At 41.0% G+C, this 25,363-nt stretch overlaps 1 protein-coding gene across 1 annotated transcript in view; it reads left to right on the forward strand.

The window, feature by feature from the left end:
* LOC147332939 (inactive phospholipase C-like protein 2) overlaps positions 1-25,363 on the forward strand; it is a 67,710-nt gene that overhangs the window by 27,828 nt on the left and 14,519 nt on the right. The window contains exons 2-4 of the mRNA XM_086289763.1: positions 11,666-14,152; positions 19,346-19,549; positions 23,275-23,350. Coding sequence (XP_086145889.1) covers positions 11,666-14,152; positions 19,346-19,549; positions 23,275-23,350 — 2,767 coding nt within the window. The remainder of the gene's footprint in view (positions 1-11,665; positions 14,153-19,345; positions 19,550-23,274; positions 23,351-25,363) is intronic.

Genomic DNA, 25,363 nt, shown 5'->3' on the forward strand with positions numbered 1-25,363 from the left:
TTGCAGCTATTAGTGTGTGAATGTCTCCGCAGTGTTTTGTGTTGTAGCTGATGGAGGGCTGGTTCCTATTAGCTGCCTAAGATTATGTAGGTAGGTACCCACAGACAAGAGGCATGGACAGGAGACTGTCACAAGCCAGGATGCTGGTAGTGTATCATTTAGGTTTTGTGGCTCACTTGATCTTGATTCAGTGGCTCCTGCTGAAGCCTGATCAAATTGGGATCTGGGGATTTTGGAGGTCAGGTCTCTGCTTTGGGCTTTTTCCTGTGCCCTCATTTTCTGATCAGTTTTTATGGTGTGTTGGAAGGTAGAGGTCACTCGGTCTGCAACAATGTTGAGGTAGCATTAAGTTAAGCATTAAGTTTTAGTTGAGTCGGTTATATTTTATGTAATACATAATCATATCTGATATCCTCATCCTCAAGTATGATTAACTAAGTGCAATGGTGAATGATTATCAAAGTAGAAAGAAGGTGGCTCTTCATCCAGCAGATCAAAGATAAGCGGGTGTAGATTGCAAGCAATTTTTTCTTTACACTGGCCCTGGAACAGTCCATGAGTCGGTTTGCCAGCCTCTTGACGAGACAGAAGGAGCCTAGCCAAGGATCAGACTCACGGGGATTATTTATAGACTTGAGTGGGCTTCACGGACGCAGGCGTGGAATGTGTCAGAAAGAAAATGCATCATTGATCAAAGCTTGCTCAAAGACATCGTCTTATTTTTGCCAAATGCTGAGCAGAGATGGGGGATTGGGAAAAGAAACAACAGCGTTCACCAACGTCTCTATGTGTACTGGGCTATAGTAAGCTTGCTTGCTCCACTACCCACACAGAGTCCTCTGCACCTACACAGGTGACTGGACTTCACTGAACACATGCCAAATTTAGCCTCCTTATCCTCTATCTCTACTCCAGCATCTAAATAGCTTCTCAGCTCTGGATGTTTAAAATACATACATGGTGGGTGTTTGAATATTGAGTGTGCTGTACGTGGAGGCAGGTGTGTAACTGTGCGCTAATATGTGGGTTTAACAATGAAGTAAAGTGTGTTTGTGTAGGTGTACATGAGGAGGCGTAGAAGAAAAAAACAGAACCTCGTAGGTGTCGGTTATGGATTGCACATCTTGTACCCCATGTGATTTCTTTTTCTAACATTTTTACCTCAGGAAGAGATGGAGGCTTACAGAATTGCTATCAAGGACAGGCTGCAGTGATGTGTGTTTATAGGTCCTTCTTTTTTAGTCTGCATATCACACTAAGGAACATCTTTCAGAGGACAGTGCATGATGCTATTCCCTCTTTATCCCCACCTCCTGCTTGTCCTGTTCGCGAATAGAAAAGAGGGGAAATGTCAGGTGAGGTGTAGGGAGTGAAACGGAGCAGAGTGTAGTAGAGGTGTCCTGTGCTGCTGCTGCTGCAGCACAGCTCGTTGCTGGCAGGAGGGGGCACTTTTCTCTCTCTGCCAGTCGCTGCAATGCAGATGGCAGTCAAGGTTATGCCTGTCCAACCACACCGACAGACTGAAGTATTGAGGATGCTCGTGCAGGAATTCCAAGACATGACAATTAAGCTTTGGGAAACTTGTGTTGTTCTGTGATGGTTTTATTTGTAGCTTAAGATCCTTCATGCTCAGACTTGCAAATGTCGTAACAGATGTAACAGATGTTTCTTTGGCTGAGAGGCAATGTTTTGGTTCTTGTACACTTCACTAATATCTTTTATTTTCCTCTTTTTTGAAGGGTTGTAATATATGGCTTGTTGTCATTTCACAGGAGTATTGTATTTGAAGTAGAGGGTAAATACTGTGGACGTGGATAGCACGGGACTGGCAGCGTGACATTTGTTGTTAATCAGCCTCCTGCTCATCCTCAGCTTCCTCTGTCTGGGTGTGATAAACATGTCAGTCTCAGCCAAACTGCAACACTGAGTACCACAGACTGTATGTGGTCAGTGCTTTGGAAAAGTATGTTCAACATTTCTTTGGAAGTGGCCATGTTTAATACTATTGTATTTTAAAGCCACTCTAACATTCTCACTTCCTGTTCAAAGTGAACTGCAGTCTTACACGGACATGCTGAGAGAAAACAAAAGAGGATGGGCAAATTTCCACATCCTGTGTGCTTGTCTATGTGCGCATGTACCCAAAAAGAATTCCTCTGGGTTCCCCTTTTTCCTGCGCCTGAGGCTGAGGCAAACCAGTCACTGTGAACAGGTTTAAAACAGCTGCCTCTGTCAGATATTATTGAGGAAGTGATAGATCATTTTCCACAGGGTGGAAACATTTAGCACACCACTAGAATGACCTTAATTGTTTCCCAGTATCAATTTGATCTCTTTATTGATGCTGTATGAAGGGATATGTTTACCCAAAGAGCAGATTAAGACAAGATAAAAATGTATTGTGAGCCAAGAGATGCAATGATGATGACAGAAAGTGGAAACATGAACGATTGTTAGAGGTGAAAGGGCAAATGGTAGAAAAAAGGAGGAGACTGACAACAAGACCCAAGTGTTGAAAGGCTAATATCAACTAATATCCCTTTATTGCCCATTATCAGAAGTTAGTCAAACACACTTTCATGTCACACTCCCCTAAAGCCTTCACATCTCTGTCTCTACATCAACACAGCTTAGAACAATTGCCTGTGGCTGAAGACCATTTGGAGAAATGATAAAACACCATGGTAATGAACGTAATGAGAGGAACACTTTGGAATGAGACAAAACTGTTTAATTAAAGCAATAATGACCACAAGGGGGTATTAAACATAGTCAAATTTGACGTTGGTGGGTCTAATGTAGCGATTGCATGATGGGCTTGGCACACAGCTCTGTTTGTTAGCATACGGCTGTTGTGGGATTAATACCTTGCAAATCCCTTTGTGTTTTGTTTTTTTTGCTTCCATGATTTCATTATAATAAGATGACCCAGCTCTCCTTGAGCTGTGCAGTTCTAGCAACCTTTGAATTATTAGGAAAATAATTAGCCTTGTGTATTTTATTCGAACACAGGATCCACTTCCCTAAAGAAGCACTGCACAAAATAAGATTCTTAACTTAAATCAGTTTGTTTTTCCATATAAAATCTGCTGTCGTGATCTTAAATGCACAGGAAGTTACTAATCCAAGCCTAAGATGAAAGCATTAAACTATTCGCTAAACAAAAACAAGGCAAATACGAGTAAATCTCCCCTGTCCTTTCAGTATAATGCGATCAGAGAATAGTTGCTCTGCTATGAGGATATCTGGGAAATAATTCTTTAAAGTTGTTCACATTTTTCTATCACTGTCACTTCAGTGTGCAGAGATCAATTTGGATGCATGAGGAGATAACAAATTTAATTTGTGCATAGTCTTTTAAATATTAGAACCCTGTTCTCCATTGGCACATTCTATTCTGGGACACTCAGACACATTAGTTAAATGGGGGCAATGTGCTCAACAGAGGAGGTGCAAGATAAAAATTGTGAACATGAGCTGAAAAAAAGCCTTCAAACATGCTCTGCTAAACAAGATAAAACTGTGGAGTGGATGCTTGCCTGGTGATGTTAGAGAATCCAGTGGCAGTTAACTGGAGCAATTATCCCCTCAATTCCCACGCACCCCACCGCCCTCACCAGACACAAGGATTATTCTATTGTTTTACACAGCTTCCATGAAATTACAAACATAACCTTACTTAATCACTCGGGACATTGAATTTCTACTTGGACTTGCCCGAAACAACTAATCTAGGCTTCTAGTAAGCATCCTAGTCCAGTAGTCCCCAACCTTTTATGCGCCACAAACCAGTTTAATGTCAGACAATATTTTCACAGACCGGCCTTTAAGGTGTTACGGATAAATACAACAAAATAAAATGATGCAACCAAGAGAAAAACTGTGGTATTTTGTAAATATGATAATAAACGTGAATTCGCTGTGTAATTGTGTAAGTTTATTAGCAGCGTCCTCCTGAAATGCACTAACAACATTAAGAGTAACATCCTCTTCTCTGCCCCTTAATGCTCTCTGGTTACTATGGTAACGCGTAAATATTTCTTTCAAAATAAAACACACAACTACATCATGGGAAAAGACCCAGGGAAACCGAGTTAATGATAAAAACCCTGAAAACCATAAATTTCATACCCGAGCCTCAGCTCTCGCGGCCCGGCACCAAAGGACTCACGGACTGGTACCGGTCCATGGCGCATGGCTTGGGGACCGCCGCCCTAGTCAGTTGGCTGAAGCAACTCAGCTAGTTTCTTTTGCGTAAAGAGTAGCAGCTCTACACTAAAGCCATCCCGTATAGCCAAGCTTCTCACCCACTAACCTAATCTCGAAGGGAGACTCCAGACACCCTTCAGAGGCAGCTTGCATCCACCGTCTCATTCTTTTAGTCAATACAAAGAGTTCATGGCCAAGGTGAGATTGGCAACGTAGCTTGACCAGTCTGAGACTTGGAACTGGTCCACAATCTGGACAGACTTAAGGGATCCTATGCTGAAATAGCTCCTGGGATCACTCAGACACATAAACTCCTTCACCATGATAAGGTGGTGATTTATGGAGGACCTTTCTCTCACTTTATGCCTATACCTGAATATCCTGAACAGAGATGTGAAATATGCTGTGCACAAAATAAATATGTGCACCTTCTAAAATGGTTTTACAAATTAATATATAAATAAATTTATTAGAATTGGTCAAACTGATTATTCAGAGTTGTGATTGACAGTGACTTGCACAGTGTGATAAAGTGTTCACCAAATCCACAGCAAAATCCTTGAACGTTATACTGTACACGTCTATGGTCTTGCTATACATGTTCAAGGATTCAGATATGATAAGTGATAATGGTATGATAAGGAAAAGAGACACATCACATGCTCTGTGACTGAAGTATCTAGATGGCAGCAATTGGTGTGGTTTTTGTGGGGGGGCTTTTGTGGTGCCTGGCTCAATACCATTGACTTCTTCTTCTCTGTAGGCCAGTAATTAGTCAGACTGTTCGGTGGGCTCTGACTTGCTGAGAGTTCTCTGGGGGATTTCCACTTATTATCTGACCGTGAAGAAACTAAGCTTTACATTCCAGGCACAGCAAGTGTCAAACACAATGGACCACCTGGATGAAAATGTAAATTCATTTGTGGACTAGGACAAACACAAGTACGTCTGCACACAATCAATTCAGGCATCTCGCATTCCCTCGACCTTAAATTTTCTCGGCTATTCACACATTATGTTCGCGTTCTGCAAAACTCTCACTAAGATGGTGTAAGCACTCGGCCACATTACCGATTACTGTGACAAACAGTGACGGGCCCGGCTTCTCTCTCTTTTTGACTCTCTTTCCCTTGTCTGTTTTTCTTCATTCTCTCCATCCCTTTCTCGCCTTTCCTATTTCCAAATCTGTATTCAATTCCAAGAGGGTTTATTGGCATGACAGATAACAATACCATGTTGCCAAGGCAAAATGTTACTCGCATTTTATTTATCTGTCAATCCCTGCCTTCCTATCTCCTTTCCTCCTATTAGGAGTCAGTTTTTCAGCTAGATTTAATTTGCCTTATTGGCGCTGAGGTTGCACAGTGTTGCCAAAACATCTAAACAAATTAAAGTTAACATTATCAAATCATCTTTCTTTCTCAATTTCTGTCAATTTCTACTTCCATCTCACTTGCACTGTCTTAGCTTTGGCCCATTTTATCCCCTTTTCCCTTTTTTTCCCCCTGTGGATGTCTATAACAGAGGATAGAGTCTGTTAGAGGCTGAATGATGTCTGCCCTAAGCTCTGGATTCAGACGTCAGTTTAAATAACTATCTAGGATGTAGGGAAGGAGAAGGCACTGCGGTGCAGCCTACATCTGAGGAGGGGACTGACTGTGACCTCTCACCTACCTCATGCAAGCAGACCCATGCTCACTGGCTTATGAAATCCTGTGCGGTGAAAGTGCTCTTTGTTTTTTAACACCTAGTGCTTCCGCTGGGAACGGTGTTGCTCTTGCTGGACATAACCCACCGTTACACTATCACATTCATCTGTTAATATAGTTTCTGCTGGGATTGTCTAGAATAAAGACTGGAAATAAATGTGCCTTGTAACAAAGATGAATTTTGCCTAGTTACTCAGATTCACCCTAGGCACTTTGAAACAGTAAGCATGTGCCTTTGCGATACCTGCGATTGTGTTTGACATGTCAATGTGTGCGTTAGTTGTGTAATGTGGCTTGATCCTGCGGCTCGTTTTCTATGATCCTCAGGCACACATGCTGGCAAACAGAGCACACATACTGTGACTCACATGTTGGAGAGCACGTCATCAAGAGGGCTCTGCTCTGTTCTGTCTTCACTCCCCATTACCCACGCTCCCCTGTTGCCTATTTCGCGGATTATCATTGCACACACACAAATGACACTGGAGCTCTGTAGGCGAGAAGAACTGAGCCATGCCTGACCACTTTCTGCAAACCTGTTTTAGAGTTGAGATATGATAGCCGTGAGTGGCAAACGGCCAGTACAGCCCTGGAGGAAGTAGGATAGTTGGAGGTTTGCTAGAATGGGGTGGAAGTGGGCCACATTAGTGAAAATGAGCAGTATGTCTAAAGTGTCATGGGAAGTCATGTGTTTAAAAACAGGATTAGCTGAGCTCCTAACCTTTTTGGTTATTTTTAGTGTTGCCAACCCAGTGATGGAGACAAGAACTGTTTTTGGTTTTGTGGGGGGTTTTTTCACCTGACACACTAGAGTGTTGTATTTTGGAGTGTGTGAGTATGTGTGGTAGCTAGGGCTGCCACGATTTGTCGACTAGTCACGATTACGTCGACTATCAAAATCGTCGACAACTGATTTAATAGTCGACGCGTCGTTTGAAACTTTGTACGATCACGAAAGACGCAGGAATAAGTGGCAGGATTTAAGAGTGTAATAACGGACTGAAACAGAAGATGGCAGCATTGCATGTACAAGGATGTCAGCTACCGTTAAACCCCGAAGAAGAAGAAGAAGAAGCAGCTGTGTCCCAGAATTCATAGCGCGGCCCAGCGCAGTTTCCAACAATGGCGGCAGCTAGTTAGTTTTAATGTTACTCTTATTATTCTTTCTGGGTCACAAAATAAACGTTTAACATATTTTCAGGCGAGAATGTAGCTGTGTAAACCTCAAATATCTGCTCAGTTTATCAGGACACCACATATTTTCAAAAGCGCTCCGACATTTTCGGAGACATCTGTTACCCACTAGCTCGTTAGCGAGCCGGGGGCTAGGCTCACTAGCGCCGTGAGAACACCGGACTCCCCGCAAATCGTTTTCAAACCCACCGCCGTCTTTCGCTACTCAGGTTAAATATATATGAGTCACTTAGATAACTTAAAATGTTATTGTTTGGCTTTTTTTTTTAGTATTTTATTTGTTCCTGAGTAAATCAGTTTGTCTGAGATTAAAGTTATAGTTTTTACACAGCTGAATAAACGTCAAGCAGACAGCTGATTATCAGAAGTGTGAGATGCTCCAGAATATACTCCAGTGTCCTGTTATATTTTAGATAGCAAGGAGTTTATTAAACTTCACCGAAACAATCTGCAAATTTCATTAAAATTTAATAAACTATCATCTTGTCTTTATTTTTAGTTAGCACAGACCTTAAACACTTAAAGCTGTAAGCTAATGATAGTTATATAAGAGCAGATGCTGCTGGTGCAATAAGCTGTAGTTTTACGTCTAATGGATGATGATCTGATTAGTCGACTAATCGCAAAAATAATCGGTGACTAGTCGACTATCAAAATAATCGTTTGTGGCAGCCCTAGTGGTAGCAGTCAAGTGGTTCATGCCATCACACAAACAACTGGAGGAAGAGGACTTTTTAATTTTGCTTGAGCACACACACAAACACTCCAGTCTGTGGAGATAAAGGAGGAATTAATCTCTCTGATGATGTTGCTTTCCAGCTTCCACATCACAGTGGAAGAGTACAGAAAAGCAAAGGACTGTATAAATTTTATAGATTATATGCCATTACAAATATAAAGATTTAAAAGCTATGCAAAGACAGGAAGTCTATTAATATATTGCATCTATTGTACACAGCAGTACAGTCAAGGGTTATTGTTTTGATGTGAAGTATTCAATAGGGGACTGGAGTGTACAGGCAACCTGGGAGCCACGACTGTTGTTGCCTGGGAGAGCAGAGAGTTTTTTCCATTAATTGCCTCCCTGGAGTTATGTTCTGCAGTCACACTGCTTATGGTGCCCAGTGTCATAGTGTGAAAACAATGATAGGAGAAGGGAGAGAGCGTGACACACCACTGTCTTTCAGGGGGTGTGGAAACACTCATCTCACCCTTCCACCAGGAAGTATTTGACCAATACTCAAGTTGCTGGTGTTCCCACTGAGGTGTTGTAGACATGTGACTACTAACCATGTGGCATTAACTTGACACTTGTGACTGTGACAAAGCAATGTCAAGGTAATAGTGCTAAAGTCACTCAGGCCTAGAGATCAATCCGTGACCATTTGTTAACCAATGATCATGAGAGAAACATGGGTATTCCCCAAGCGGTTGCAAGTAGTTGCTGGATGGTTGGTTGGTGGAAATCACTGGGAAAATGACTGCTAAAGGCTGAGTCACACAGCCCTACAGACTGATCAGTAAACTCCTGGCAACCATCTGTTGCTAGGGAAAAATTCATATTCGCCACCTGGTTAGCAAAAACATACTTGTGATAACTGCTTTGATCGTTTGTGTGGTTGTAATTTGAATGGAGGTGGTGGATTTGTCTGCAAACAGCAGCCAGCTACTCTCTGAGGTCTAGTAAAATTATGAAAAGTGCAACACAAACTGGGACTGTAGACCATTTACCTTCAAAGTAAAAGCTGTGCCATTTTGCAACATGTTGGCTACAGCACTTGTTTCCATTGCTCTTTTTTAGGTTTTACTATTGCTTGGCTAGTAGTTGCAGACAAACATGAAAAACTACAGGCAACTGTGGCAATCTGTTAGCAACTAGCAACCAAATCAATTACTAGGAAGTTTCTGGTAAAGTAACTTGTTTGCAACCAGTTTCACCCATCCTAGCAACTGCTGGTTGTGTCACATGCAACAGGACAGACTACTTTCAAGCAATAGGCACATGATGTCACGTTAGAAACCTCAATAGAAAGGGGAATGTGGGAGCTGTGGAAGATTACCAAAATACCCCAACATCACCACCGCAGCAACAACAGGCAGTCAAGCATACACACATAAACACACACATACATAAAGAAACACAGGGCCAAAGGGGATCTGAGAAAATATGTGAATCAGAAATAAAAGAGCACAAGAAACAGTGAAAGAAGGTTTAAACTATTGTAAACAGGCAGTTCAAATCATTAAATTAACAAAATTATTTTCCATGAACTTTGTTATTCATGCATGTACTATTATATTATCATTTCCAACTAGTGTGTAATCATTTACTACCACACTACTAATCCTATGAAAAGCAGAATTGTTTTCAGTTGTGTTTTGCTGCTTAGCTTTGATTGAGAGGCAAAGAGAAACAGCATGCTGTCTTGTCTGGTTGTCCAGCTAATTGTAACAGCATGTTAATGAGACACTAGATTACCCTTATAGCCTTTGACCCTCTGTGGCTACATCACTTCCCTGAAGAAGGCCTGGAAATAATCAGACCTGAACAGATCTTCCCTCATAGAACCACTTGCTCAGTCTGCTTTCAGTCATATTCCCAATACCCCAGTTAATGTTCATCTCCATCTGGCTGATTTTGCAAATAGCTCATGAAGAGCAAACCAGAGGAGAGACCAACTGTCTTTCAGTCTGTTTTTTTAAAAATAGACTAGAGTGGTAGCTGTAATTTTCTGTCACATGAGGTGAAAGGACCGTGCTCGTCAAAATAAAGTGCATGGCATTTGGGTTGAAATGTGAGCTCTTGATTATGGCCTCCAGATTTATCTCCCACTTCTCCTATGATGGATGGGGCTGAATGATCTACTGGAGGAAATGAACACAAGACAAATAAGGATCTAAGGACAGAATCAACTCTTTGGCCCGTTTATCTCCTATGTGAAGTGGTTGATGAGCTCATATTACTCTGTAAAAGAATTTGGAGCTACGAACTGACCAAACAGCACTGTCTTACCCTTACAGTCTTGGCACGGGTCCATGCATTTCCATGTGCCTGTGGCTCTTGGCACTAGCTCTCACAGAAATTGCATGCAAGTGTATCTCAAGGGGAATAACACAAATACTAGCTTTATTTTAACACATTGCAAGCAACCTTTTTGACCTGGGTGGACCAGGCATGATTGGGCTAAAGCACACCATCTGGTAAGATCAGTAATCACTGACTAAACTTATCCAGGAGGTATTCTCAGAAGCACTGAAGAATTAAAGATTTTGACATTATGATATTGAGTGCTTATGTGTAGGACAATGAGATAGAGGTCATAAAACAAGGGCACAAGTGGAGTAATGATCATGTCATTTCTTCAGCTCTGCCTAAAATGGTGCTCATTAATCGTGATGAGTTGCTATGCATCATCTGCTTCTGGCTGTCAGGTGGAAGATGGATAATCCGGAGGTGTTTCACTGTGGCTAAAGTTGGACCATGCTTTGGGGAGATTTATCAGGCCTGTACAGGCAGTCACTGTCTTAGGTGTTAAGGGGATGCCCTGAGGGTGACTGCCCTTTCTGGCTTTCCAAAAAACAAAACAAAAAAAGATGAAGATACAAGAGACAAGGTCAAATTAAGTGGCTTTGGTTACATTTATCTTGTATTGGAGGTTAAACAAACCATAGCTACCGATATGGCTCTGTAGTAATGGAAATGCCCTTTTGAAAGAGTCTCAAAGGTGTTGTGCTTAGAGTCTTAAATAGCAGTAATTTGTGGCTTGGTTTAGGTTTTTAATGTACTGTTCTTTGTGCTATGCATTATTCAGCAAGCCTATTTTCCAAGTTTTAAACCAGGCCATGTGCATTCAGGCTATCTAGCTAACCACAGCTCTGTGTGGAAATAGGACAGTGCTGTGTACTCTCACCAGTTAGACTAACAGACCTAAAAGCTGAAAACGTTCCAGCATGTCATTGCAGGTGGTGTTTGCCAGTTGCATTTTACAAGTTTTATTTTAAAACTTACAAAAATTTAGCCCAGGGCTGTGTAGAGCGATGTCTCCTTTTCAAATTATTCAAATTATTAGGTTTCACTGCAGTTTGTCATTCTCTCAGATTCTATATTGTACAAAAAAGATTGAAAACAGATTAATTTCTGGGGCTTTCCTATGAGAGAAATCATACCATCGTATCATCCAACACTGCGTCTCATCTCTTAAAATGTTTATAAGAAATAGTCATTACTAAATCAGAATCAATATGTGATTTAAAGTTATTAATGTGTGATTGATAATTAGTAATAACTTATTAAAATTTAATAGTTTGTCATATTTAAATTATTAGCAGATGGGAGTGGTGCATCGTTGTCTATCTTTACCTTTTAGCAGCTATAGTATGGGATTTTCCTTCATTTAATTCAGTGTGGATTTACATATCCACATATAGATATATTTAACTATAGACATAATGCTATCTTTTTGTTTCCTTTCTGCTTTTGAAATCACATATAATGTCTAACATGAAACTCATTTTCTCTCATCCAACTCTTCCCTACCCCATTTTGTTCCCAGGATGGTTCCAAACAGAGGCAGGTGAGGAAGAAAACGGTATCCTTCAGCTCAATGCCGAGCGACCGCAAGATCAACAGCACAGCTGCTTGTATGGCCTTCATGATGGAGGGTTGTGAAATGAAGAAGGTGCGCTCCAACTCGCGTATGTACAACCGCTACTTCCTGCTGGATCCGGACATGCACTGGTTGCGTTGGGAGCCATCCAAGAAAGATTCGGAGAAGGCTAAACTGGAAATCAAGAGCATTAAGGAGGTCCGTTTGGGGAAAAAAACTCCTGTTCTCCGCAGCAATGGTCTCTCTGATCAGTTTCCTGATGAATGCGCTTTCTCTATCATCTACGGGGATAACTACGAGTCCTTAGACTTAGTGGCTAGCACAGCAGATGTTGTCAGCACCTGGGTGATGGGCCTGAGGTATCTGGTGTCTTATGGCCGCCACACTGTGGATATGGTGGAACAGAGTCAGCCAAGTCTACGAACATCTTGGATTGGATCAGTGTTTGAGCTAGCAGATGTGGAAAAGGAAGGACACATAGACCTATTCAGAGCCACCCAGATAATTAAGGGGCTCAACCCTGGAATGAAAGAGTCTAGGATACAACTGAAATTCAAAGAACTCCAGAAAGCTAAAGACCAGTACGGAGAGGCAATTAACTTGGACACTTTTGTTGAGGCCTACTGTGAGCTATGCACACGGCCAGAGATTTTCTTTCTGCTGGTGCAGTTCTCCAGTAACAAGGAATATCTTGACAGCAAAGATCTGATGCTTTTTGTAGAGGTAGAGCAGGGTGTGGAAGGAGTAACAGAGGACATGTGCAGGGATATTGTTCAGAAATTTGAGCCATCTGCTGAAGGCAGGGAGAGAGGCTACCTCTCCATTGACGGTTTTACACACTACCTCCTGTCCTCAGAATGCCACATTTTTGACCCCCAGCACAAACGTGTATGCCAGGATATGACTCAGCCTCTTTCCCATTACTACATCAACTCCTCGCATAATGCTTCCCTTCTGGAGGACCATTTCTGGGGTTCGTCAGACATCAGCAGTTACATCCGAGCTCTGAGGATGGGGTGTCGCAGCATTGAAGTAGTTGTATGGGATGGCCCTGATAATGAACCAGTAGTGTATGTGGGAAGTTCGGTAGCCTCACAGCTAGCTTTCTCTAAAGTTCTGGACATTATCAACCAATATGCTTTCGAGAGCTCTGAGTACCCCCTTATTCTCTGCTTAGTGACCCACTGTTGCATTCCCCAGCAGAGGGTCATGGCACAGCACACGAAGAAGATTCTCGGGGACAAGCTGTATATTGACTCACCCAACAAGGAGGAAAACTACCTACCCTCTCCTGAGAAACTCAAAGGTAAAATCCTCCTTAAAGGCAAGAAGCTGCCACCCAGCTGCAGTGATGCTGAAGGGGATGTGACAGATGAGGAGGAGGGTCTGGAAATGTCCCAAAGAGTGGGAAATGATGAGAAAGACCAGCTGAATGGCTTGGGCTGTAAGATATTCAGGCTGTGCAGAGAGCTGTCTGATCTTGTATCTCTCTGCAAGTCAGTCCAGTTCAGGGACTTTGAGTTCTCTAAGAGGGAGCAAAAATACTGGGAAATATGTTCCTTCAATGAGGTAGATGCAAACAAGTTTGCTAATGAGTTTCCAGAAGAATTTGTCTGCTATAACAAGCGCTTCCTCTCCAGGGTATATCCCACTCCCATGAGGATTGATGCCAGCAACATGAACCCCCAGGATTTCTGGAAATGTGGCTGCCAGATTGTGGCCATGAACTATCAGACTCCAGGTCTGATGATGGATCTCAACCTAGGGTGGTTCAGGCAGAATGGCAACTGTGGGTATGTTTTACGGCCAGCCATTATGAGGGCGGAGGTGTCCTACTTTAGTGCCAATGCTCGGGACTCCCTTCCAGGAGTGTCTGCACAGCTTCTTCACATCAAAGTCATCAGTGGGCAGAATCTTCCCAAGCCTCGTGGTTCTGCTGCTAAAGGGGATGTGGTGGAGCCCTACATATATGTGGAGATCCATGGCATACCAGCTGACTGTGCTGAGCAAAGAACCAAGACTGTGTCTCAGAATGGTGACAACCCTATTTTTGATGAGAGTTTTGAATTCCAGATTAATTTACCTGAACTTGCAGTACTGCGTTTTGTGGTTCTAGACGATGATTACATCGGAGATGAGTTCATTGGCCAGTACACCATCCCATTTGAGTGCCTACAGCCAGGCTATAGGCATGTCCCTCTACAGTCTCTTACAGGAGAGTTCTTACCCAACACGACCCTGTTTGTTCACGTGGCCATCACCAACAGACGTGGTGGAGGAAAGGGTCATAAGAGGGGTATATATGTCAGGAAGAGTAGGAAGGCCCGGGAGTACACCACCACCAAGACCACAGGAATCAAAGTAGTGGATGAGCTCTTCAGAGCTTCCACCCAGCCTCTCAGGGAGGCCACAGACCTCAGAGAAAATGTGCAGGTAAGGAACTAAATACTAAGAAAATATTAAGTTACAGTTCGAAAACTGGCTTCTCAGTCTATAGATGGCTGGGGTGGAGTTTGTGGATGTGCTCTGCATCTTCCCCCATCACTTCCTTTTGATTTAAAAGAAAAGTACAAGGAAAAAACTGCCATAAGTGATTCCACAGTACAGATCAGTAGAACATCAAATTCAGATATGATTTTCTGTGGTAATATGGTATTTAAACTGGCTTATATAATGCAATATTTTCAGCACACATAGGTTAACCTCCTAGGACCTGGCGCCCACATATGTGGATATCACATTTTGGGTTATTTAGACCAAAATACTCAATTTTGCTCTACAAGGGCCTGATATCCACTTACGAGGACATTATACTGCTACTTTTCTATCGAAATTTTAAACGAATATCCTCATATGTGGCTCTTATTTTTCATAAAAAATTTTTTTAAAAAGGTTAAAAAAATATCTGGTAATTCTTTGTTTTGACATTCATCGGGCCCCAATATGCATGCTGTGGAAGAGTTCGGGTCTTAGGAGGTTAAAGACCGCATTAGAGTAGTTTATTTTTTAAGTTTACCAGTTTTTTTCTAAACATTTTACCCTGATTTTGAGGTTATAAAACACGCTGATAATATTTACTAACCCTTTTTAGCCATTTAATTAATAATTTGTATAATATCAAGGCTTTCAAAATAAATTTACATAATATTTTATTGCATCCGTAGCAATAAAATCCATTGTAAATGTTTTGCATTGTACTTAGTTCACTTGCTATCGTGGATAGAGGCTTGTCACTAATTGTGCTCTATTAATGTAATAAAAGAAAGGGGCAATAAAGCGACATTGGTGTACAATTCTAAAGTTTATGAATAGTGTAATCATTAATGAGGGACAATTACTGCCCCAGGATGACGAGTGGGTTGCTAGGCACTTAGTGCAGTATTTTAATGCTCCTCTCAGCTCAAATGAAGATTTGTAAGCACTGTGTATATTTGTCTGACAAGCACCAGCACGGGCCTTTCAGTGTCTTTGTTGGTGGTCATTAATATATGGTGTGTGGCAACTGCAGAGTGGTATAAATGCTTGTGCCATTTGTGCTGCCTACAAATTATAACTCAACTAGAGCTGGCTAGAGGGGTTTTTTTTGTTGTTGTTGTGTGTGTGTGTTCTTAAGTTGCTAGTTTACGTCGGCAGCCTCTTGTTTTGTCGTGTTTGAAGGAGGTCATTTTTGTACACTGCTGAAACAGCTCCAACAGCAGTGTTCCATCTTCCACTAAATAGTAGATTTCTAAGTGAAAGAAAAGACTAAAATTAATAAATATGTGCCTTTTTGTTCTTCTTACTTGCCTATTGATCATATGTGTAAAGGAGCCCATCACTGGAGAGAAATGGGAGATTTAATCTTTTCCTCAAAGTCTAGTTTTAAACATTACTGTAAATCACTTTACACACTTGTGCACATGGAACAAAGTAGTGATATTTTCTTTGTTAACAGAATAAGTTTCTGGACTTTTTTCAAGGATAGGCAGAGCTCATCCTCACTAACATCTGATGGAAACTCAGTCATTTTGTTCTATAAGCCAGCTTGAAATATGACAGAAGCGGCTCAGTTCAGAGAAGAGCCTCCAGGCATACTCTTAGTAGGCTTTTAAGGGGTAAAAAGTTAGTTCTTCAATACACTTGCTGTATAAGTGGTGAATTTTTATAGTGGCAAACTTGACTGGATCAAATATGTAATGATGATGAGTTTTTTTATAAGTAGAAATTAAATTTGAGGTGCATGCAGCACATTGCTTTCACGTATCATGATCATGAGGTCTGTTTGTCTTCAGATAGCAGCAACCTCAGTCTAATGGTAAAGCAAACAAAAGACAGACTGAACTAAATTAGCAGAGATGTAATGATGATTAGAGATCCCGTGGCATGCAGTCATGCATTTTTTTGTTGTGGAAATGGGCATGTTCTGAAAAAGGGCTTCATTATACCTATCAGCATGGGAGAAAATACGTTTGTGTTCTAGGGTGAAACCGATCCTGTGATGCAGAAGAGGATTTTCTTTGTTCAAATTTTTTTTGTGTAGTTAAACCTATTAATACAAGCAGTTAGTCAGCACCACTGACTGAAATAAACGAATAAATAAAAAAATCCCCAGCTTGACAAAACATTTTGACATGTGGCATAATCACATGTTTTTCTTTTTGGCATGAACTAAAACCTTGAGTTTGTCATAAGGTCCTCTTAATCTTTACTTTGATGTCTGTCAGCAGAAATTATTAATAAGTCATGAAATATGGCCCAATCTGTCTTATAAATCTCTGACAACCTAATAAATATTCTTACTTTTGTAAGAGTCAAATAAAATTACTAATGCAGATTAAGTATTTCGTTGCAGGCGTGCCATGTGTCACAGTTAAGACCCTACAGACTTTGTTCTGTAGCTATGATTCATCTCTCATAACAAATGGCTTTAGAATTTTAATTTATAAGGCTTCATGAAAAATGCTTGGTGGTTGAAAGTGAACGTGTGTTCAGCTGATGCGATCGTGTTGGCGCCTCTTATTAAACCACATTTTCCTCTGGTTTGAAATGTAAATACGCCTTTTTGAAACGAAGAGATAAAAGTTGATGAAATAGATGAAAGAGGTGAAGTTATGAGGGAGGCTTTAAAGAGAACAAATAAAGGTGTTTTTAGAATGAGGCATATTGCCTTTTAAATGTAAAATAATGGACATATGGGAAGGGCTTGTACAGACCAGCTGCAGAGAGAGCGGTTCTGTGGATCTGGAGACAGCTGAATGAAAGGATCTGTGGCCAAATACCCACAAGGCGACAACTAGACACTCTTTAAAAAAACATATCTGTTGTACTCAGTGTGCACACACGCTTATTTTTTTAATATATTAAGCAAAATGAATTATTTGATTGCTTTCATTCTTTCAAATAAAAAGCATTATTTCACCTCACTTAGCTCTTCTAAGACTCCTTCATCCTTAAGCTGCAAAGCTTCCAGGTGTTCTGCTTTGAATAACAAAGGAACAAGAAGTACATTTGAATATTAAAAAGACTAAGGGAATCCATGAACATTGACCAGTGAGCTATTATAATAAGTTTGCATTTTTAATATGTGGATCCATCTACGCAGCAGATTAATTACTTCTGCGGGAGACTTGAATAAAGTCCTTTTCTGAGTGCTGCTGCCCGTGAATGTTACAAAGTGTTGATGGATGAGAACTGCTGCCAGCCTGGATTTTCTTTTTATTTGCTGAAAATCATGTGGGCCACCATTGGCGCGTTCACCATCACTTAGTGCTGCGGGCAAGAGAGAAGAAAGAGATTCGGAGATAGAAGCAGAAAGACAGACAGAAAAGGGCAAACTGAAACAAAAGCAAGGTCCTAACTGGACACAGAGCTCCCATTTGGGAAATGCTGGAAGAGGAACAAAGTGGGGAAGGGAGTAATTAAAAACACAAGCCTCTCATTGGGTTTTGTAACACCATGGCTTGGAAAGACTGCGGCTTTTATTGCTCAACAATTATCAAAAAACATTTACTCGTGTCGTCCCAAGCACACATGCGAGGAATTATACAAAACATAATGAATGTTAATAACTTTAGCTCAGACCACACTGAGACATAAACACATGCAGCCACACATGCTGATCGTTCAGGCACACGCATAATCACACAGTGGTTTTTAATCCAGAGGCCCAGAGCTGTCCCACTTCCACCATTGTGTTTCTCTGTAGCTGTGCTCAGCGGTCCAAGGGGTGTTAACCGTGTATGGTGCTCAGCATACAGATCCTGTGTCCCCTGACCACCCTCTTTGTCTACTGTAAAGTTGGGCCTCCCAGTGACAGCATGTCCTCTAACGTATGGGGATTTTTCTGCAGGCCTAGCCCAGGGAGACAGCTGGTTTCCCAAGCAGCAGCCTCCACTGTGTGGACGAATTTCCAAACACTAAACTGTTTTCTTGCTATCTCATACTCTCTCTTTCGTCACTAAATTTTAACACCCTCTCATACCTTTTTGTTTTCTCAGTGTTTCTCATTAACTGCCTCTCCTTTTTTTTGCTTTTTCAGTTACTCATGCTTCAAACATGACTGTTTGTTCACACTCCTTCCCTTTCTCCATCCTTTTCTCTTCTCTCACCTCACTCGTTCTCAAGGATAAAGTCTGCTTGCTTAAATTCCCACGCTAGCAAAAGAAGAAATTAGAGTATGTGCTTACTAAATGTTTATGTTAGGTGGTTTCTTTTTGAGGAATTAGTAAGCAGATTCAATATTAGGTTGCAAATAAATTCCATGACTATAAACACATTTCAGTTTTATTTAAAGTGCTATTGACAGCTGTGCAGAATTCTGTATTTTGTTTTAGTTAACTGCACAAGCAAGTACCTGTAAGACACTAAAAAAGGCAAAATTACCCAAGGTTTTTAAAGATTTGGCTGAAACAATCCTTGTCGACGATGGCATTGCACTTACTACAGTGACACATACTGATCAATGGAAGTACTTTAAGATTCAGTATCATGCTCAAGGCCTCTTGAATCTGTGACAAGAGGGCGACTGAGGTTTGGATCACGCTCAGTCGTCAGTGATAGGCATGCAAACATGATTTGCTGAGATAGAGATTTTAGATGATTTATTTTTGAGCAGACTGATATTATAGGAAGTGGGAATAATTTTAGGGTCATCGTGGTCATCAAGAAAAACACTGTGCTGAAGTATGTTGTTTCTGATCAGGCGGGAAACTCATAAGTCTATTTAACTCTATTAAATCTCTTTACTTAAACTGATCTGTAAAATGTAGTTGTATTCTATTAGGACAACTATGATTTCATCAGTCACCAAGTGCAATATATCAACAGGAATCTTCCTTTGCTGGATACATTGGCAGTTGAGATAAACATTGTAGCAGCTATTCTGAGACCAATGACATACAAGGGCACAGAATGCTGTTTATAGAATATTTATGTTTATTGATTTATTTGCATTTTAACATTAACGTCTCCTTTTAATTAATGGAGGATCTTGAAATTAATGAACCAGGAACTGGTTAAGTATAAGCACTATCACTTATATATTAAACAATGCCCACACAAATGTGTCACACAGTCTTTTTTATGTCCACCATTTGAACCTGTTTATAGCCAGATTCCTATTTTCTTATGTGGGTGCTTTCTTCCCAGAATGCAATGGTGTCCTTCAAGGAGCTCTGTGGTCTGACCCCTGCAGCCAACATGAAGCAGTGTATCCTGACGGTGTCTACATGGCTGATGAACAGCGAGAGATCGCTGAGGGTAACTGTGGACCTGAGCGAGACCTATCCCACCATGGAAGCTCAGGGTGTTGTGCCTGAGCTGCTGCGCAAAGTACTGAACGCCTATGACATGGTAAAAAAACAACAAACAAAAAAAAACCAGCACACACAGAAAAGAGTGAATGCCACCACCTTTGACACTGTCAGGCAAACAAATGCGTTAATAATACAGATGTGCGTAAATGTTATGTGAATGGTTCTGAATTTTGCACTGGAAGTACTTTTGTGTTTTCCTTTTAATTTCAGTTATTAAAATTCAGTTCACACAAACATTCAGACACTTGATTACATTTCGCGCTGCGTGTGTGAGGACAGACAGTAACACCTGTCCTTTATCGTGCAGCATCCAAGTAAATATCGATTTGGGGAAACGATGAGATCTCAAAGCATAAAGCCTTCAAGTGTAACAACAAAGTCTGTGCTGGGATGATGTGATTTGCATTTCTTGTCCCGTGCAGATTTTCATACATGCTCTGCTTACAAAGGTAAACTAGAAAAAAAGGCAAAGCAGAGAGTAAACTTGTTCCCTGCCTTATTGCCTGATTGCTTAACATTTCAGGTGTTAACACAGCTGGTTGAGTTTTACATGGCTTCTAAACATTGCTCAAACCAGCTCAATGACCAGCCAGATTATATAGCTTCAGTTACTCATTGTATTATTTCACACGTCCTTCTCTGTCTTGCCTCCTCTCTTGCAAGAAAACCATATTTTTCACCCACTCGACATTGGCTGTGCTCAGAAAGGGGGTTGGAGGACGCTGCCTGTAATTAGTCATCACCCGCTGTTTGTCCTGCCCTCCTCTCTTGTGAGACTTAGTGGGAGCTGATGAAGTGAACGAGTAGTGAGGAAAAGGTTGTAGCATGCACACTGCTCAGGTCAACAGCGCTCCTGCTGTTGACACCTACAGATGCACGCACACATCAGTAGGAGCACAGGGCACAGCTCCACGTACAGTACAGTCTGCTTTGGCTTCACAGCAGAAGGCTTGGTCCTATCAAACCAACTCTCCAGTCTACTTACAAAAAGGTTTTTGGGGAAGAAGCCAAAAAACAAGTCCCAACTCTCATGTTTCTGTTTTAGAAAAAAAATGGCAAAATCATACACGTGCAAGTGTCTGTTTGATGTTCATTATTCTCTCTCTTTCTCTCTCTCGTGATAAATCCCGTCACCTCCCCCGATTTATTTCCCAGTGTTTTTTCTAGCACTAGTAATTGTTCTGTTAATTGTGTTATGTTAGAGGTGTGAGCTACTTACAAGACCAGAATGTAATGCAGCTTAGAGATATGCTGCATATTTTTTTCACTTTTGTAAATGGCCATGAAATTAACAGTACTAACTCCAGTCTGTGGGGTTTAGTGAAGATTTTTCATTTAGAAATATAGATTGATGACATATTATACATGAACATTTTTTCTATTTCTATTGTCATCTTAACCCATACCCATTATGACATTTTTGTCCCAAATGGCTTCCCTTTTCATAATTTCTGCATTTAAACTACTTTTCTTGAAAAGATCAAAACAAGAAGAGGCATGTGCATGACACACACACACACACACACACTTTAAGAGTCCACTTCCTGTCTCCCACATGAGTGTGAAACTTCATTAGCCTCCTCCTCTGTGCTGTAGCGATAGTCCAGCTGCTCCTCATCAGCACTGTGGTATGATGTCTACGGCTGAGAGTATAACTTTTCCATTAATAATACTGATACTAACAGAGAGACCTGTCTAAAGCATGTTTTGTTAGATAATTAGGAAATAATGTCTGTTTTAAGACTCATTAACTGCTGACATACCAAACACGTTGCTTGCAAGTACACTCGTCTCGTGAATTTTACCCAACTTATTTATATAATTGCATAAAAGACAAAAGAAATCTCAGCCGTGTTGTTTATATGCCCAATTAATTCGAAAGAATTTTCTGATTATGATCTGACCAGAATTAATCTAATCAGACATTTACATGGCAGCTTTGTTGCCTTAATTGGGTTAGGCTGAATTGTTATTGTCTCTGTAAACGTAGCAATTAAGAGCTCATTCCAAATACTTCAAACTGAGCCCTGACTGAGGGGATCAAATCTGTTATAAATGAACAAAAACAATGTGGCAGGAAAGACAACTCTAATTTTTTTTTGAAGTGTTTACCTCTTAGCATTTTTATTTGTTCTCATCTTTATATTCATTGATTGACCACAACATTAAAACCACTAACCTGCCAAAATAGCTCTGGCATAAGCTACCTCAGGGGATGACAGGCACTGTAATGTTGGCAGTCCATCCTGTTGCTTAGAGCCCTGTATTACGAAGCATACCCAGACTATCTTTCCATTATCTGGATTCACTTACCCTAATACTGGCAATTGGGATAAGCAGTCACTCAAAGCTGGTTATCAACTCGTTAAGTTAACCCAAGATTTCCCCCCTGCTCGTTCACATGAAAAGAGCCGTGTTGGCAGCATCTGATCAATCACAGACATGAAGGAGTATATCAGAAGTAGAGCAGCTGATTTTACAAAGGAAGATAAAACTATACCACAGAAAAATATGCAGCTTTTAAACACATAATACAGTGCAGTGTGAGCGTGTGTGAGAGTAAAAACACTATAGAGTAAATATAATGTAGTGCTGAAAGTGTCTGCTTTGAAGACTGGAAAGAAAGCTTGCAAAAATGCTGACTTTGTAATTTAACAGACTTATCAGTATCATAGCTCTATCATTAAAAGCTTCCTGTCGTGTTCGACTCAAATCTTTACAACTTACAACTTTACAACTTAAAACACTCATAAATATTGTGTTTTACATCTGATTGCCTCAAGGCCTTAAGCCATCCTCCACACTATGCACTTGAATGTAATAAAGTGATGAGCACCTCTTTCATTGAATTTTGAGTGTTTTTTATCAACCCAGTTACATCTGTGGTGTTCCCGATCAAAAGTGAGCGCCATAGGAAATGAATGGGAATCCACTCGACACCCCCCCCCCCCCCCCCCCCCACCCCCACCCATTGGCCCTTGACCCCCTAAATGGCCCACTGAACTGAATTTGGTGGTGAAAAATGTTTGTTATGCTAATTTAAGAGCTGTTAAAACTGAACGGTCAATTTTGACTGGGAAGAATCCGATGGATTATAATTGTGTATTTCATTAAGTTATTGTTTAAAAGACAGTTTTGGTTTTTATTCTTTGTCAGATAACTCCATATGTCCAATGTGGACAAAACCAGCAACACAGTGAATTACTTTAACTGAGGTGACTAGCAAACAGCTTGCTAGCTATCCGACGCCTACCTGCTTCTTTCTGCTGTAAATTTTAATGTGTGTCTTATAAGGACTGATTCACTTTTAGAACCACCTTCAAGTGGCATTTCGAAGAACTGCAGTTTTTGGGGGTTCTTCCAGTGTGGTTTCATTTTTTCAGACCTGGAGGGTGCCGCTTGGGGTTGCGCTCCGTGGATTGGGCTTGTTCTGGCACATCCCTCTGATGCTCGATTGGATTCGGATCTGAAGAATGTCGAAGCTGAATGAATTCCTTGAGCTCTTTTTCATGTTCCTTGCACTGATCCAAGGAACATTGTCCTGTCTCGGAGGGGGGCGGGGGTGTCATGTTGTGTTGGAGATTGCCTTGTCGAGGGTGGTAATATCCACATGAATGCAAATAATCCAAGGTTTAGATGATCGAGTTTATTCACTCTGTCATTGCTTTTAATGGTGAGGTTGATTTCTTTTCTATACTGGGAGGCCCTGGTAGGGAATTAAGGTGTTCTACAAATTAACTCCATGTCTTCTTTTTATTGTAGCTGATCCAAACCAGCAAAACGCTGATCGAGTCAGCTGATGTGGTCTACTCCAAGCTCACACAAGCACAACGAGCAGGTATGTACCACTGTTTAGTCACTGTTGAAAAATGCTGACCGTTATGCCTTTTCATTAAATATCTAAACAAATTAAAAGAAAGAAGATATGAATGTGTAAATAAGGATTTTAAAAAAAGAGGTTCAGATAAACGGGGTGTTAGCAGCAACATTCCATGACAAAATTTATATTTATAACTGGAAACTTGAGTCAAGTTGATATTTATCCTTCCCGTTGGCTGTTAAAAATGTGTGATATTGTCCTGTTCCTTCCTGCATTCAAAATCTTTCTTCTTATGACACTTAAAAAAATAAGTGTTTCTATGAAGCAAAGCAGGAAACTGCAATCTCTCTGCTACTGTGATGAAAATGACTCATAATTCAAGGACAAAATTTATGAGAAATGATTTAAATTACCTCTCTTACTGGCACATTTCATTAATTTGTTTAAGACAAATAAGATCCACAAGAAAACTGCCTGTGTTTATTTAAGGAGGGATGGATGTTTTCAGCTTCTCTGCTTTAATCCCAAATGAATCATGTGATTTACGAATGTGCATCCGCGCCCTTTTAAACACATTGTGTGTCATGTCCCCCTGCCCAGCAGAATGAGCATTGTGTGTCTACTCCTACAGCATCTGCATCAACATCAACAGCCGTGGCTGCTGTCAATAGAGCAGGCCATCATCAGTGAGTCAGCAGAGTAGTAATCATGTCAGTGGGCAGGTGAAAACAATCATCCAGCCACACAGACAAAGGGCTGCAGGAGAAAGAGGACAGAGAGCATAAACATCCTTTGAGAGGAGGAGAGAAATGAAAAGGTTTGACAAAGAGGGGGAGGGATGGAAATGGTGAGAAAGGACTGAATTAACAAAGCATTTTATCAGTGCAGTCTTTTAAAAGGGCTGCTTGATGCAAGAGGTCCAGTGTTTTAGGAGAGAGGATAAAATTGGCCATAATAAGATCATTAAGGGAGAAATGGCTTAAAATCAAGAAATCCTGTGGCTTGTCTTCTCGAGCCTCTTTTAAATTCAGCGCTAATTCTTCCTCATTTGCCTTGCTGCTTTGCTATGCAGCAGTGCCTCTGCTGAAGAGCTCCTCGAAAAAGAGCTCAGTTTGAATAGTGACATCTTCATTTTTCATGTTAAGACATTTTATGGCTACAGGAAACCGAAAGACATGATTGAAACTAATGAACATGAATAATAAACTAATGAACCTGCAGATTTGGCTCCGTTATAGACCTGGTGTGAACTTGAAAATGTGTATTTTATTTTACATTTTATGTGTGAAAACTGGGGTTGGCTAATTGGCTCATGTCAACCCAATATCTTGAGGCTGTTAAGTCCACTTTAAGCCTGCTTTACTCCCCGGTGTCACTCAGAGGCAGACATATGCTTAACACCCCTGACCACAGCAAGCCAAGCTGATATTTGTGCAGCGCAGTTACACAGTGAAGTAGGCTAAACCCTGGAGCTTCAATCATAGAGATGCCCTCCCGCTCCAAGGTTCCCCAGTGCAGAGCTAGAAGCATCTTCAAAGGCGATGACAGGAGAGTTAAGCAAAGCTTAAGCCTCACACACAGCCACGCCACAGCCTCAATCACATCAGTGTCCGCTAAAAATCAGAGGTTTCAGCTTTGTGTGCTGCTGCAGACACATGAAAATGTTTTAAACAGAACAGTAATAAATGAACCGTGTTCTGTTTTGTAGATTAAATGTATGCTTCTCTGACATAACTGAAATAACATTCAAAGGGGCTCATCAAAAGCCTTCCAATGCAAATGAAATGCAAATATTAAAGTTTTTCTAAATGTAAGTTAAAAGAAACATACAAGGACACCAAAGGTAGGAGCAGCAGCCTTGAGGGGCCTCAGCTGCATGCCAAACACAGCATTTTTCCTATTACTCACTCTAATTCCCTCTGCCCCAAGCACTCACACACAAGCCTTCGTCCAAACCATGCAGTTCTCAAATATACATCTCCTCCGTGTGTATGCGTATCCATACTTTCAGGCCTTGTAGCTTTGATGGCA

The sequence above is a fragment of the Aulonocara sp. 'chitande type north' Nkhata Bay genome, linkage group LG4, assembly GCF_057382095.1.
Source record: "Aulonocara sp. 'chitande type north' Nkhata Bay isolate Kocher_YH1m ecotype deep benthic linkage group LG4, A_spYH_male_GT1.1, whole genome shotgun sequence".
Taxonomy (NCBI): Eukaryota; Metazoa; Chordata; class Actinopteri; order Cichliformes; family Cichlidae; genus Aulonocara; species Aulonocara sp. 'chitande type north' Nkhata Bay.